General features: G+C 39.7%; 1 protein-coding gene across 12 annotated transcripts in view; it reads right to left on the bottom strand.

Annotated features, from left to right (window-relative positions):
- Positions 1-16,660, bottom strand: part of dst (dystonin) — a 215,873-nt gene that overhangs the window by 155,931 nt on the left and 43,282 nt on the right. For all 12 annotated transcript variants that reach the window (XM_048205886.1, XM_048205887.1, XM_048205888.1 and 9 more), the window contains exon 5: positions 7,151-7,212. In XM_048205886.1, coding sequence (XP_048061843.1) covers positions 7,151-7,212 — 62 coding nt within the window. The remainder of the gene's footprint in view (positions 1-7,150; positions 7,213-16,660) is intronic.

The following is a 16,660-nucleotide window of genomic DNA, read 5'->3' as shown; positions in this document are numbered from 1 at the left end:
AAAAATGACCATTAATTAATCTAATCTATCTATCTATCTATCTATCTATCTATCTATCTATCTATCTATCTATCTATCTATCTAATCACATTATAATGCAGGAGAATTTATCACCATTATGTCATGAATCCATTTCCTTTAAGGATTTGCAGGGGATTCTTTCATGGGAAATCATCTCCAGCAATGAACGATATTTGAAATAGTAAAGAGATAAGACACTCCCACCACTGTAGTTATTATCCTTCAAAAGACAAAGGACCCATTTTATGACTGCGAGACACTGGTGCACCTTGAAAAAGGCCTGTTTAAACACAGCAGTTCTGACAAAGGCCAAACCAGCACTTACTGTAAAAAGATTGATTAATATTACTGAGTTACTGGTTGTCCAAGTTCAGCATCACAGTGTCTCAACAATTAGTCACTGCTTGTTGCAAACAATTACTCAGGACTGATGTTTGACCATTGTAAGAGGATGTTTTTTTGAGGTATCATTTCACAATGAATCATCCCTTATGCTGTGTTGAAAGCCTTTTTATCCCTCACATACACATACAGGATTGTAGCAGTTCCCTATAGTAAACACGAACGCTCCCGTGAGATACTGGCTACCGACAGACATCTTATCTGAAGGCCTTTCGCTACTGCAGCTCCAGCAGCATGACCGTTGCCTGACCATGGTCCTGAATACCACGCCGCTGAAGTCACCTCTCTGCCTCACTGACCTGCTTTCACCCAGGTCCTCTCGTTCCCCAGCAACCGCAGCTACATGATTAAAATAGATGTTTAACTCGGGATCTGGGTCAGTCCGTTACACTTTACCATGCCCTGCAAGTCAGCACCTTGCATAACAAATAGTAGTAGCAGAGGTGACTCCAATACTGTAAAACAGTGGTTCTCAACCACATTCCTGGAGGCCCACCAACACTGCACATTTTGCATGTCTCCTTTGTCTGACACACCCATTTTAGATCTTTGAGTCACTACTAATGAGCTGATAACCCTAATCAGGTGTGTTTAATTAAGGAGACATGCAAAATGTGCAGGGTTGGTGGGCCTCCAGGAATTTGGTTGAGAAACACTGCTGTAAAATATACATTGTAAAAGTATTAAAAATTATTATTTGTAGTTAATGGTATAGACTCAATCAGTGCTGTATTGCCATATTATTCATTACAACAAATGAGTATTTTTCAATTAAATTAACCTACTCATTTGCAACTGTTTTTGTGACTTTTTTTATACAAAAATATATAAATACTTAATAAATAAATTTGACCTGGAGTTAGGGCTGGACGATTAATCGAAAAGTAATCGAAACCGAAATTCAGAACTTCTAACCGACGTAATTTTCCCATGTCGGTTATTTCGGTTTTTTAATCCTGTTAATACTTCCCCCTTAAAAACATAACTGCGTGTGTAGCCACGTGACTCCGCCCAGTCCAGTCAGTGGCATAAAAGCAAAACACGGAGGTGAACGCCGGTTCAACACATAGTGATGGCGCGCGAGCGGTGAGCCTTGCGTCTTGACTAAACTTTGTCAGTTGTATTTGTTTTATGGTTTGGACATTCAAGCGATTAGACGATCGGATGTGTATTATTATATCGAGCTACCGCGCTCGCATAGATATATATATATCTATGCCGCGCTCGCGCAGCTGCATGTGGCACGAACACTCATACAAACAGCTGCGCAAAACGTGAAGATCGCGCGCACACAGAGGAACGCAGAAACTTGTTGTCAGCGCTGTCCTGTGATTTATCACTAAAATAGCTTAGAAACTCAAAAGTTATAGCATCTATTTTTTTCTACTTTTGAAGGAACTATTTACAACCCACAGCTTCACAATTAATAGAGAGACGGTATGACTAATTCACACACGCAATCACTACTGGTACTGTGCTAATTTATCTTTATCTGATTTACAACGAGCAGAAACCTGTAAGAAATGTTACAAACCATAGATGAAATAACTGCTGATAGTGAGCTATGATGTCAGATCACTCTTTCAACAGGAAAAAAATATCCCACCTTAATAGTCAATCATAGGCTATTTACAGTACAAACCTTGTCAGTGAACTATGAGGGCAAAAAAAAAAAAAATCAGAAATAAAATAATCGTTCATTAATCGTAATCGAGGTAAAATGTTCAATTAATCGAGGTTTTGATTTTAGGCCATAATCGTCCAGCCCTACCTGGAGTGTTAAAAATTATAATCTTATAATATACACCATCTTTCTTATTTTTATTTAGTTATAATGTACTATTAAAATAGATTTTTTTTTTTTTTTTGAGAAAAACATTTTAAACCATTTCAGAGCAACAAAATGTATAATAATACTGATAAGTGTGCTGAAAAATATTGATATTATTTCTTGTTATACTGTCCAACTGTCACAGATGTGTGGCTGTAGTAAAGCGCACAATGATAGAGTCCAAATAAAACAGTCTTTAATAAATCCAACCAGGAACATGCAGGAGAATACAAGTAATAAGTATTGAACACAACCACGTTAACATACACATACACAAGAATGACCCATGAACGGAGGAAACTAATAGCTTAAATACACAGGGAGAGCTTAGAAGAGAGCTTAGTGAGATTAAATCAGAGACCATAGAAATAAATGAGGAATTACAACTAAAGCCAAAATAAAACACAAATGAACTAACAGAACTAAACATAACCTTTAAACTACATCCCCCTCCTGGAAGGTGCGTCCTCGAGCCGTAACTATTAAGTCCTCGAGCCGTAACTATATATTGTTGAGTCCAACAGACGAGGGAGGGTGGGGGCTCTGGAGGAGGATGTGAAGCTGGAGAGGAATGTGACCAGAGGGGGACTAGTTAATGGAAAAACCATGGCAGAGATGGAGGAAGGAGCCAGGGAGGAGCTGATGGAGGGAGGATCTAAATAACAACCCAGTGTACAACCAGGATGAAGGCCCATGGTGGAACCAATGGTGGGAGGAGCCGGATTGGAGTCAGCTGTCCGACCACCAGCGGTGGAGCCAGAGTTGGAGACCTAGGTGGAACTGAGGAGACAACCGGACAACACCTTAGGTGATGATGAGCCGCCAAGGTGGAACAAGGGTGCCAGAGGACTAAGGTGGAGCAGGTGGGAGTGAGGACCAAGGTGGAGCTGGAGCTGAAGGGGTAGAGGCATGAGGCACAGCTGAAGGCCCGGACGTCCGTGGCGCAGGCAGAGCGAAGACTGACCAAGGCAGAGCCGGAGGGATGAGGGAGCCCGGTGGAGCCATCAGGGTGACAGTCCCAGGTGGAGTTGATGGAGGGAGGATACAACTAACAATGCAGAATACAGCCAAGATAAATGCCCATGGTGGAACTAATAATGGGAGGAGCCAGAATGGAATCAGCTGTCCGACCACCAGCGGAGGAGCCAGGAGATTTGGAGACCTAGATGGAACCGTGGAGACATAGACACCGGACAACACCATAGGTTCTGGAGGCCAAGTTGGAGCCGTGATGATAAGCTGCGAGGTGGAACTTGAGTGCCAGAGGCCAGAGGCGTAGCAGGTGGGACTGAGGACCAAGGCGGAGCTGGAGAGAAGGCAGAGCCTGATGGAGCTGAAGGGGTGGAGGGACGAAGAGCAGTTGAAGGTGATGTACATGGTATAGGCAGAGCGATGACTGACCAAGGCAGATCCACAGGGAGGAGGGAGCCCAGTGGAGCCGTAACGACGACGGTCCCAGGTGGAGCCGAGGGAGGGAGGAGCCCAGCTGGAGCCGACTGGTTGATGGGCCAAGTTGGAGTGACGGGCTCAGAGGCTGGAGGCAGAGCCATGGGATCCCATTGCAAAGGCAGAGCTGGAGACCGTAAGACCCGAGACAGGCGGGAAGAGTCGTTGTGAAGACAAAAAGCCTACTACCTGAAATTGGTAGGTCAGCTTTAAAACGCATGTTATCTGTGTTTTTTGTTTTGTACCAATATTGTTTGCAAGGTATAAATATGTTTGAGTTTATAAATACTCGTAAGAACATCGAATCGAGTGCTCATTTCCCTGTTAAGCCGCACTAAGTAGCTCTTTCCTCCCCCAGCGGAGGAGCCAGGAGATTTGGAGACCTAGATGGAACCATGGAGACATAGACACCGGACAACACCATAGGTTCTGGAGGCCAAGGCGGAGCCGTGATGGTAAGCTGCGAGGTGGAACTTGAGTGCCAGAGAGTGGGACTGAGGACCAAGGCGGAGCTGGAGAGAAGGCAGAGCCTGATGGAGCTGAAGGGGTGGAGGGACGAAGAACAGCTGAAGGTGATGTCCATGGTACAGGCAGAGCGATGACTGACCAAGGCAGATCCACAGGGAGGAGGGAGCCCAGTGGAGCCATAACGACGACGGTCCCAGGTGGAGCCGAGGGAGGGAGGAGCCCAGGTGGAGCCGAGGGAGGGAGGAGCCCAGGTGGAGCCGACTGGTTGATGGGCCAAGGTGGAGTGACAGGCTCAGAGGCTGGAGGCAGACCCATGGGATCCCATTGCAAAGGCAGAGCTGGAGACCGTAAGACCCAAGGCAGATCCACACAGCAGAGTAGAGTCAACAAAGGGGGAGCCGAGGGACTGAAGGAAACCAGCAGAGGCGAGGCTGAAGGACTGGCTGTCTTTAGTAGAGGAGGTGGGAGAGGGAGGCTGGGTGGGACCATTGGAGACATAGGAGACTTGGGGCTGGGCAGGACCAGCAGGGAAGGGAGACTCAGGCAAATATCCTCTTCCACTTCCTCATATAATAATGTAAAGGCCAGACACAGCTCACCCTCATTGGTGGGAGTATGAGAGGGGCTCCACTCCATCCACTTACTCCATGAGGACACCTACTGGCAATGACTCGGGCTCCAGGATGAAGATGGCCATAGGCTTTTGCTTGGGCTCAGGCTCTGTGGCGGTCACGGGCTCAGGGTCTGTGAAGGGCTTAGGCAGTATGCCTGTGCTGTGTGGATGGATGGCTGGGCTCTTGGTCTGGAGTGGGGCTGGCAGGGTCTTCTTCCACTGAGCAAACGATGAAGGGCAATCCACAATTCACCAGCACCCACTCCAAAGAGGTGGCAAAGTTTCACTGAGGACCGTCCATGGACAGGGGTGCCTTGGACTGCACGCTGGGGCACGTGAACTAAAAATTCCCTTGTGTGGTCTTCAAGGTTTTGCTCCTGCTCCAAACAAAGACAACGGACTGCAGATAAGTCCATAGTGGGCAAAAGAAAAAGAAGAAACATCACAAAAATTTTCTCTAGGTTCAGTCTTCTGTCACAGATGTGTGGCTGCAGTAAAGTACACGACGATAGAGAGTCCAAACAAACCAGTCTTTAATAAATCCAACCAAGAACAAACAGGGAATAAGTATTGAACACAACCGTGTTAACCATAGACATAAACAAGACTGAACCATGAATGGAGACACAGGAAGAGCTAATGAATTAGAACAGAAACAGGTGTGTGATTAATCAGAAACCACAGAAACAAACAAGGAATTAGAAACAGAAAAAGGGAAAGCTAAACTAAGGATACGTTTACACGACAACAATACACTTAAAACGGATACGTTTTTCCAGATTGTACAGATGACAGTCATTGTCAAAACGATCCCCATTCACACGAATCTGTGAAAAGGACTAAAAACACTGTATTCTGCTGCCAGGCCATTAGATGGCGATGAAACACTATCCGGTTGTTAAGTCTGACGTCACGCGGCAGCGCTTCCGGGTCCTAACGCTCTATCCCATACCACAAGAAAACAACAAATGATGCTAATATACATACACGATGTGGTGTAATAATACAAAAAACTGCCCCTAAAACACAAATGAATTAAAAGAACAAAACATAACCCCTACACCAACTCTAGTGCTACTGCTAGTCGTTAAGCTCACTAAACCCTGAACAGTGATTGTGGTATTGATCATACTACTACAATCTAGAGCAATGTTATTTTAGTATCTTTGAGATACTATTATAGTTTTTATTAAAATTTTGAATTATATTTTGTTTATATTTTCCGTTTTCATTTTAATTTCAGTTAGTTTCAGTAATTTTGTTGTGTTTGTCTTTTTTTTTTAAATGTCTCTATAGGTTTTATTAATTTTGTTTCAGTTTTAATTTTATTTAATTTATTTTAGTACATCAAGTTAAACTAAATGAAAATTGGAAATGTTGCCATGGCAAAGGGCTGAAATATTATTATTTTTTTTTATTATTATTATTACAGTTAACATTTATTTTCATTTCAAGTAACGAAATGTTTTTTTATGGTTCTAGTTTCAGTTATAATAATAACCTTGAAACAGAGATCTATTAAACATTTAATGGAGAACAGTTGATCTATATGAACACTTTACTCAAGTCATTTAGAACATTCCACAGAGTGAACTATAACAATTATCCATATCAAATTATCCATCACGTTGTTACTTGTTTTTTTGTTTTTTGTTTTCTTTATGGTGGAATATCCTGCTACCTTACTGACTGTAATAATAATGACAATAATAAAAATAAAAGCTATCTAAAGTCATTTTTCTGATTGGAGATTTGTCTTCAACAGAAAATCAAGCTGAAGTGATTATATCGGACACGCTGTTACTTGCCGTCTTAGATAAGTTTGTTGCCTAGGAGTACCTGAAATGAAGTCTAAATGAACACAAAACATTTGCACAGACTTGAAAAGGTAGTTGGACCTCATATGGAAAATACAGACAATAAAACTAGTTTGACTGATTAATTTTATACCTGTTATTCACAATAAAATGATCTGTTCTGTAGACGACTTCTTTTTATCCAAGAAACAGTATATTCTGCATATCATGGGATGTTCAGGCATGCCGACATGTGCTTCACGGTTAATAAACTGATCATAAGATCTAACATTTATTATGGGACCTGTTTTAAATGCCCTGAAGACGTTGGCACACCTGAAGAATTAATGAAGCGTGTAAGGAGCTGCCAGGTCCCTCCCAAACAGAACTAAAGCACATGTTAACACCTTCCTTTTCACAGTTCATTGTTTGTACATGTATATTTGTTTTTTTGTTGCTATAATTCAGATTACAGCATATTGGGAATGTTCTCTTTCTACAACCAACCTTGACCTCAGAAATGTGCACTGATACAAGACCCCAATGTCATGAAAACAAGAAAAACAGACCTACCTTTAAGAGGTGCTGATTGATCCATTTTGTAAAAGTCTTTTTCTGGACTCGGTCTCTTTCATCTGAAAAACAAGAAGGATAGATGTTAGGACTGCTTTCAGAATAAATTTTAGTATTGACACCATATCCAGTGATACTGGCTCAACCAATGGCAGGAATATTTTTATTGTATTACAGTAAAGATGTCCTTGATTATGATTTCCCTTTTTTAACTTTAGTTAGTGTGTAATGTTGCAACAAACGGCTGGTAGGGATTACAACAAGCTTCTTCCTGGGTTAGTGACATCACAAACCCTACAATTTACATAAACCCCGCCCCCGAGAACACACAACAAAGGAGGTGAGGTCATGTTGGGCTGCTTTAGAGAAGAGGAAGAGTTGTTGTAGTAGAGTGTTGTTGTCATGCCGTCAATTTACGCCGGACTGCTTCACAAACGAGGGTCAATTCAACACTGGATTTGCACAAAAGATGAACATGACGGCACATGCTAGTGGATGAGTTGAATCAACTCTACAGCAACTACATAAATTTATCCGCTAACCATTCAGAAACGTCTAAAAGTTGTAACTTCTTCCTGAGTCTCTCCATCAGTGTCGACTCCGGTTTGAACAATGTAAGGCTGAACACCGTTACTGACAATCCTCATTTTGGCTGCGTGAGATTCTCCAGCTTTGTTGTTGTTGAGCTGTTAAAGCTCCGCCCTCTTCTGGGAAGGGGGCCGGGAGCAGCAGCTCATTTGCATTTAAAGGGACACACACAAAAACTGCGTGTTTTTGCTCACACCCAATTAGGGGCAAATTTTACAAGCTTTAATAAATGATCTGTGGTGTATTTTGAGCTGAAACTTCAAAGACACATTCTGGAGACACCAGAGACTTATATTACATCTTGTAAAAAGGGCATAATAGGACCCCTTTAAACTAACTCAATTCAATTATGGACAGTGGTTTCACATAATGGAAACATGTTATCATACTTCATGCATGATGAACTAAACTGAATTAATCTTAAACTTAAACATGTCCTAAATCAAGTTCATCCTACCTACAGTATTTAAATAGAAATAATGTGTTTAAATCATATGGAACCACTGTACATGATTTAAATGAGTTAAAGTAAAATATTTTTGAGTGTAGTTGCGATCTTCATTGTGCAAATAAATATTGCTTGCAATTAGATCCTTGCCTTTACTTTAATCTCTCTACTGGACCCAACCATGACAGTATACATTAGAGTTTCACGATTAATTGTTAAACGATCGCAATCTTGATTCAAAACACACACACGATCTTATTCATGACAGCGATTCGGCTCTGTCTATTAAATTGACAAGTCCGATCACAGCGAACATTCAGATCTGTGTTCTGATCCAGAGAGAGCAGTTGTCATCTATAGATATGAAACAGCTTCACAAACAGTCTTTTCAAACACACAGTATCATTATTTCTGTACTGGGATAAAAGTTTATAATTTGGATATAAACACTGATGTCTATGGTAGTGATCAAGATAGAGTGAATCCCTTTTTGAATGTAACTTCAAATAACGACTGTATCAATTACACAAGTGACTGTTGAAAAATGTTTCTGAAATTTGTCATTGAATCATTCATTCAAGAGATTCATTCAAAAACCCTGATTCATCCAGTTATGAAGCAAGTGAAGTCTTGATGAGTTAGTCATTGAATCATTCATTTTTTTCAGCTAAATTAATATTTTACTTTTGGTTTCAGTTCAAAATTGATTTCAGTGCATCACTACATGATGGGAATTGGGAATGAAATGACCAGTCTGTATTCATCTGAAAATACATCAAAAATGTCTTGCATGTAAACACTACAACATTAAAACAAGATGTACCCATTCTGCGTAGTTTTACAAAAGCTACAACCTGGAAATAAATACTAATGTTAGTTGGCATGTGAGGTTTCTGTCATGCTGTAATGTCATGTTTCTAATCTAGAATTCTGGACAGGATGTGAAAGCTAATTACAGAAAAAGACTGAATCCCAGGCAACTCTTGCTTCCATTACACAGCGCTCCCAACCACAGTATTTTGTTCCCTGTGTCCATGACAACAGACAGGCCTGCATCACAGACAGCTCAACTGTGAGAGGACTCTGTCTTTTAATAAAACAGCAGTATAATAAAAATATAAATAGTATTTCAAACCCCATCAGTGAACAGTCATCTTCATATAAAAAGGAAAGCAAAGCAAACTTGTTCTTAACATCATGCAGATTCTCTTAATCAGACATATTCATAATCATGACATCATCATCATCACTTGACCATTTGTTCAGTGTTGCACATTAATATTTGAAAAGGGCCTGTTCTCTAACAGAGACCTGCAGTGCAGAAAACAGGACTATTTCACCATTTGTCAATTAAAACAGTGGGATGAGCTACAACTAATCCTAAAACTACATGTTTACACTCTCTGAGGAGAATCTGTGTGCTGTTTGCCTGTGAAAACTTGTGTTGCTATGCATTTACTATTTACTGTGGTTGTTAATAGTCAGATGTCTCCATGATATTCCGCTCTATAGATATGGTACTCTACTTCAAACGTAACTATATGGGATTATCTGAATTCTATCATTCATCAGGAGAAATCTGATGCTGATGATTGTGCAAAAAGCACTTGAAAAGGGTGTGCGATGTGACACATGTCATGTTTTTTTACAGCTATGTTATCTGGGATTTGGTGCCCATTGCTAGTGAGATTTAAAAGGATACTTTATTCATCGTCAGGTAAAAATCCCATTCTGAAAGTAACAGAAAGCATAACAAGCCGCATACTTTGGGGTGTTTTGATGAAGCGGCACAATAACAGCAATCAGATCGTATTTGATGTGCAAATGTGTAACATTAAAATGCTATACTGTGCAGTGATATTTTAGTGTTATTTATAAGGCAAGAACACATCAAGCCGACGGTCGGCCGGCAGGCAGGTTTTGTTCGTCACCGACTAAGTTTTCTCAGTGTGTTCCGCACCGTCGGCTGAAGTTGGTCCTCGTCAGCTTTTTTTCGGCCGATTCGACATGTTGAATCGGCATCGGAGCTCGTCGGTCCGCCAGGCCATCTGATCATTCTGATTGGCTGTTCAGCTACTGCCACCTGCTGGTTCGGAAAGGCATTTCATCTTACGCAGGCGCAGAACGGACGTGCTACTTGGCCGTCGGCTGTTTAGCGTCGGTTTGGTGTGTCAGGGCAACTTTGGACACAGACGCTGCCAACATGAGCCAACCCCGCAGTCAGCTTTCGTTGCCATTTATTTTTATTTGTTTTAAGTTTAAGTTTTTCACCTACTATTTATATTGTATTTTATTTAAGGTTTATGTCAATTAATGAAATAAATTTGTGTTAACACTTTACAATAAGGATCATTTGATAACATTAGTTGATGTATTAACTAACATGAACTAACAATGAGTAATACATTTGTTACTGTATGGGTTAATCTTTGTTAACATCAGTTAATAAAAATACAGCTGTTCATCGTTTGTTCATTATAGTTCAAAGTGCAATAACTTATGTTAACAAAAACAATCTTGATTTTAATAATGTATTAGTAAATGCTGAAATTAACATTATCAAAGATGAATAAATGCTGTAGAAATGCAGTTCATTATTACTTCATGTGAACTAATGTAGTTAACTAATGAACCTTATTGTACAGTGTTACCCAATAGTTTTAGTTTCAGTTAACAATAACAAAACTGCTGTGTCATCTAATAAATTAATAAATTAATAAATAAAAATCATTTTAAATGCTAGACGTGAATTAAGGCATAACAACATCATTGTGTACAGTATGAAAAATGGATATTCATTTCTGTTTTGAAATTAAACTTAAAGATTACTTTTAACAGTGTCATTAAATTAGAGTTGCATGATTCTGGAAAAAATGACAATCACAATTTTTTGTTTCAAACAGAGATCATGATTCTCCAACAATTCTGAATAAACAACTAAACAAAAATGTTACTAGCTGCAGTCTATTTAAAATGTTTAATGAATCTGAATGAATTATATTTAATAAACGGTTGAATGAATGATTCAATGACTCACTCATAAAGTCTTCACTTGTTTCATTACTGGATGAATCAGTGTTTTTGATTCAATGACAAATACATACAACAGTCACTTGATGCCACCTACTGGTGTAACGATGTAATGATTCAATCATTATTTGCAGCACCATGTTACTTTCAAAAGGTGATTGTTCTATTTTGATCGCTACCGTAGACATCGGTATTTATATCCAAACTATAAACTCGTATTCCCAGTGATCATTTGAATACTTGTAAAACAGAAATAATGACACTGTGTGGCTGAAAAGACTGTTTGTGAAGCCGTTTCATAGCTATACATGATCAGCGGCAGCACCGTCGCACCGTTTCAGTGTGGTTTTGTCAAAGGTATACCAGACACAGGCGAATCATTGTCATTTAGGAATAAGATTGTGAGGGTGTTTGAATCAAGAGCCATCTTTTAATGATTAAACTTGCAGCTCTACATTAAATGGTTTTTTTTTTTTGGAAATCAAAATGTAAAAATCAAGGAAAAAATTGCAAGCGCAATTAGGCATACAATATATATCTAGCATTGATCAATACCACTGAATTTAAAAATCTCTAATATCAGACAATTAACCAATATGGTAAAACCTTGACATACATGACACGTCACTTGGAAAGGACTCGTTGTTTATAGTTTGTTCTAACATTTAATCCCAAGTATGAGCAACAGCCACACCTATAATTACCAGAAAGCAAAGCATGAATCTGAACCACTGTCACACCAGTCAACTCAACCTGACCGGAGCGGCGAAACATTCAAAATCTCACTGCACTTTGAACCCTTCAGCACTGACAGAGATAAACTCTGCCCCAAAGAGCCTTACAACAGCAGATCAAGAAAATGGAAAGAAAATGAAAATGAAAATACTGCACACTGCAGCAAAGCCAGGAGGAAAGACACTGACCCATGCAGCACATGAGCGTCACCAGCAGGGCGCCGCGCCGGCCGTCTCCCCTCATCAGACTGAGCGTCCCCAGCCCAGGTGTCTTCAGCAGAGCGCCGTGCATGTCTGTCAGACCGGCTACAGACGCCGCGTGTTTGAGTCGGCTTCTCCGCGAGGCAGTAGCTACTCCCTTGCTTTTCACAAGCGTCTAGAACGAGTCCCATCAGGTTTTCCAGCAGCGCGCAGTGAGTAACAGACTCCGCCGCATGGTGAATGTTTACATAAGGACGGCTCACTGCGGTGTGTTACCAAGGCTGCTGGATGAACCTCTGAGGATATGAGTGCGCTGAGCAATATATTCAGTGACACTTTCTACACAGCGCTCCTTTGTGAAGCAGCAACGAACGGGCCTGTTTCTTTAAGGAAACAATGATCGATTCCATTACTTCATACAGTGATTAACCCTGTGCTGTACACTTCAGTTATTTATGGAAATGACAACCAAATTGTATTCTCGACTAAAAATTGCAATGCCAGCAGCATTTACATTAGAGGGATTCTGTCATCATTTATAAACTTGTATGACTTTCTTTCCTCTGCATACACACAAAACTAAATATTTTGAAAGATGTTTCAACTGGTTTTACCCATACAATGAAAGTCAATGGGGTCCAAAACAACACTAGATTAGGGGTTGACCGATATGTGTTTTTCAGGGCCGATGCCAATAACTGATATTTTGAACCAATATATACGTCTGGTATAAAAATTAAACTTAATTAAACTTAAAATCTTATCTTTAAATGCTTCTAAACATATTCTGGGAACTGTTAATAATAATATTAATAATATTAATAATAATCCAATATAAAATAACTCTACATAGCCTTAACTGTATAAATTAGTAGACAGTAGCAGGTTTAAAGGCTCTTTAAGACATAAAGGAATATACTGTTACACATGCTGTTCACATTCACTGAAGACAACCGACATGCTTACGTGTATACTCGCCAGCAGGCATTTTAACATATCTGTGTGTGTAACTGAACGTTTATGTTTAATAAGTCGTGAAAAATAACTCAATTTGACATTTGTTGAGAGCAGTTTGAGATAAATAGCGTATTTCAAAATTTAATTATTTTATCTGCAAATCGGCTTTGAAAATGACAGATACCGATAACTAGAGATGCACCGATCCGATATTCAGATCGGGTATCGGCTCCGATACTGCCATTTTTGCCGGATCGGGTATCGGCCGGACGGGGCCGATCCGATACTGTGCGTGTACTATTCTGTGTTATTGTTAAGCTCCACAAAAGGCACAAAAACATTAAAAAGCACCATAAAGTTTCTGTGCACTATATTCCAAGTGTTCTGAAGCCATTCCATAGTTTAATTTGAGGTACAGATTAATATTTAAGTCGTTAAATTAAAGTTCACGTAAATGCCTCCCTCCGCTGCGGCTGTCAGTCATTCTCAGTTCAGCATTCAGACTGCGTGTCGCATTCGGTTACGACAGTCAACACATGGGAATTAAAGGTGCCCTAGATTATGTTTTTAAAGATGTAATATAAGTCTAAGGTGTCCCCTGAATGTGTCTGTGAAATTTCAGCTCAAAATACCCCATAGATTTTTTTTTTATTAATTTTTTCAACTGCCTATTTTGGGGCATCATTATAAACGCGCCGATTTTATGCTGCGGCCCCTTTAAATCCCGTGGTCCACGCCCACAGAGCTCGCGCTTGCCTTAAACAGTGCCTTAACAAAGTTTACACAGCTAATATAACCCTCAAAATGGATCTTTACAAAGTGTTCGTCATGCATGCGTCGGATCATGTGAGTATTGTATACTGTTATATTGTTTACATCTGATTTTGAATGAGTTTGGGGCTATGCTGCATGGCTAAAGCTAACATTACACACTGTTGGAGAGATTTATAAAGAATGAAGTTGTGTTTATGCATTATACAGACTGCAAGTGTTTAAAAATGAAAATAGCGACGGCTCTTGTCTCCGTGAATACAGTAAGAAACGATGGTAACTTTAACCACATTTAACAGTACATTAGCAACATGCTAACAAAACATTTAGAAAGACAGTTTACAAATATCACTAAAAATATCATGTAATCATGGATCATGTCAGTTATTATTACTCCATCTGCCATTTTTCGCTATTGTTCTTGCTTGCTTACCTAGTCTGATGATTTGGTTGTGCACATCCAGACGTTAATACTGGCTGCCCTTGTGTAATGCCTTTTATAATGTTGGAAACGTGGGCTGGCATATGCAAATATTGGGGGCGTACATATTAATGATCTCGAATGTTACGTAACAGTCGGTGTTATGTTGAGATTCGCCTGTTCTTCAGAGGTCTTTTAAACAAATGAGATTTATATAAGAAGGAGGAAACAATGGAGTTTGAGACTCACTGTATGTCATTTCCATGTACTGAACTCTTGTTATTCAACTATGCCAAGATAAATTCAATTTTTCATTCGAGGGCACCTTTAAAGTTACAAGCAGCATCAGCTTCAGTAATCTGTCAAAATGACGGACAGGCTGCAGATTTTTTCCGTCACTGCTAAAAAAAAAAATTCCATTAATGACAGAACATTTTCGGTTAATGCAACCTTTGAGATGATATATTATATACACGCCACACTACCGCCGGTGACACTCCACGACGGTGCGGTTGTCATGCCGACCGTCACAGCCCTAAGTGAGGCATACAGTTTATTAGGTATTTTAGCACTTTTCTTATTACTTGAATATCGGATCGGCTCGGTATCGCCCGATACTGAATCCCAGGTATCGGTATCGGAAGCGGCAGATCGGTGCATCCCTACCGATAACCATAAAAATGCTTAATATCGGCCAAGCCGATAATCGGTTGACCCCTACACTAGATCCCATTGACTTTCATTTTATGGACTAGTGTTGTCAAAAATACTGACTTTGATATCAAGTCGGTACTAAAATTTTAAAAACGTGATGGTTTGTGCGAATTCATAAACACCTCTGATTGGCCACTGTGTTGACGCGCTCATCAGATATGTCTGTGATTGGCTACAAAGATCAACGCACAGGAGCATTTGAGAAAGCGTTTGAAAGCGTTTGAAAGCAGGTGTCTATCAGCGGACCGGTCCCGTGTGTATCTGTATAAGCGCTCAGTGAAGAGCGTCATTGATGTCTATTTACAATGTGTTTGATAATTGTAGCCAATCACAGACATATCTGATGAGCATGTGAACACAATGGCCAATCAGAGGTGTTTACGAATCCGCTCAACAGCGCTCAAAGAGTCACATTTTAAAAATTTCAGTACCGACTTGGTATCAAAGTCAGCAATTTTGACAACACTAATATGGACAAAACAACACAGAGACATTTTTCAAAATATCTTTTCTGTTGGTTCTCTACTGTCCTTTTCGATGAAGGCAGACTAAAACCTACTGGACAATAATAGGTTCCAGTCTTTCGTCAAAAATATCTAACATAAATGCTGTTGGTATCCTTTTTTTTTCTTGGTTATCACTGTCAACCATTGAATTTTCAGGATCTACTCCTGCATTTTGTACACACACACAAAACAATAATGTACTCATGCATTTAAACATGCTTGTGATTCCAAAACGTTGCCGTTTGTGTTTAGTCATACTGTTTAAGAATTCAAAATGTGTCAATGTTTAACCTACAATTTTCAAATATACCAAATAAATAATAACCACTTATTTGGGGCTTTTTACAAGTTTTACTTTAGCGAATGAAGAACCATTTTTAAGTTGTTTGGAATAGCACACTATCATACTACCACAAGTTCTTGACTTTTGACTCTTTCTTATCACATATTTGTATTATTTTTGAGATAGCCTATCTGAAAGCCACTTCCTAAACGAACAACAAAATACAAAACAAAGCTAGTTTGAAATATTCAGCGTTCCATAATTTATACTTTTTGCATTTAAAAAAAAAAAAGAATCTGAGGCAGTTTGCAGTATATAGTGTGCAGTGTGCAGAAAGTACTTCTTTCCCAGCAGTCAATGTGAGCTGTAACTAAATTAGTGCTGCGGAAAATCAAGGTCATCAAAAACGACCTTATTCGTGAACACTCTTGAATGTATTTAAAGACATCAGCTATAGGATGTTTTATGATCTCATCTATAGGGCTATGTCTAGATATAATGCTCTTTAAAACATGGAAGCACTACAGATGCAAGATCATCAGAAAAACTGAGTGTAACAGATTCTTCATTAAACAACTGTCTATTAAAGTCAACATGAAACGACACTCACAACCCATCTAACTTCCATCATGTGACATTTAGAGTTTGCAGGGTATTGTGACTATCCCCCTCTGGAAACACTGGCATCATCCACTTTTGTTATTTGCTATCAATGCCTTAATATTCAGTACATTAATGTTAACCAGCATTAACTGATTTGAGAAAGTCTGCATTAGCTGCAGTAAAACAATGCCTAAAATATGTAGTTGTAGCCAAAACAATTGCCACAATAAGACCAGGAATGTGAACTCAAAGTA

Source organism: Megalobrama amblycephala, linkage group LG10 (assembly GCF_018812025.1).
Source record: "Megalobrama amblycephala isolate DHTTF-2021 linkage group LG10, ASM1881202v1, whole genome shotgun sequence".
NCBI classification, from domain to species: domain Eukaryota; kingdom Metazoa; phylum Chordata; class Actinopteri; order Cypriniformes; family Xenocyprididae; genus Megalobrama; species Megalobrama amblycephala.
Note: the sequence above shows the minus strand (reverse complement) of the source record. Positions and strands in the feature narration are given on the sequence as shown.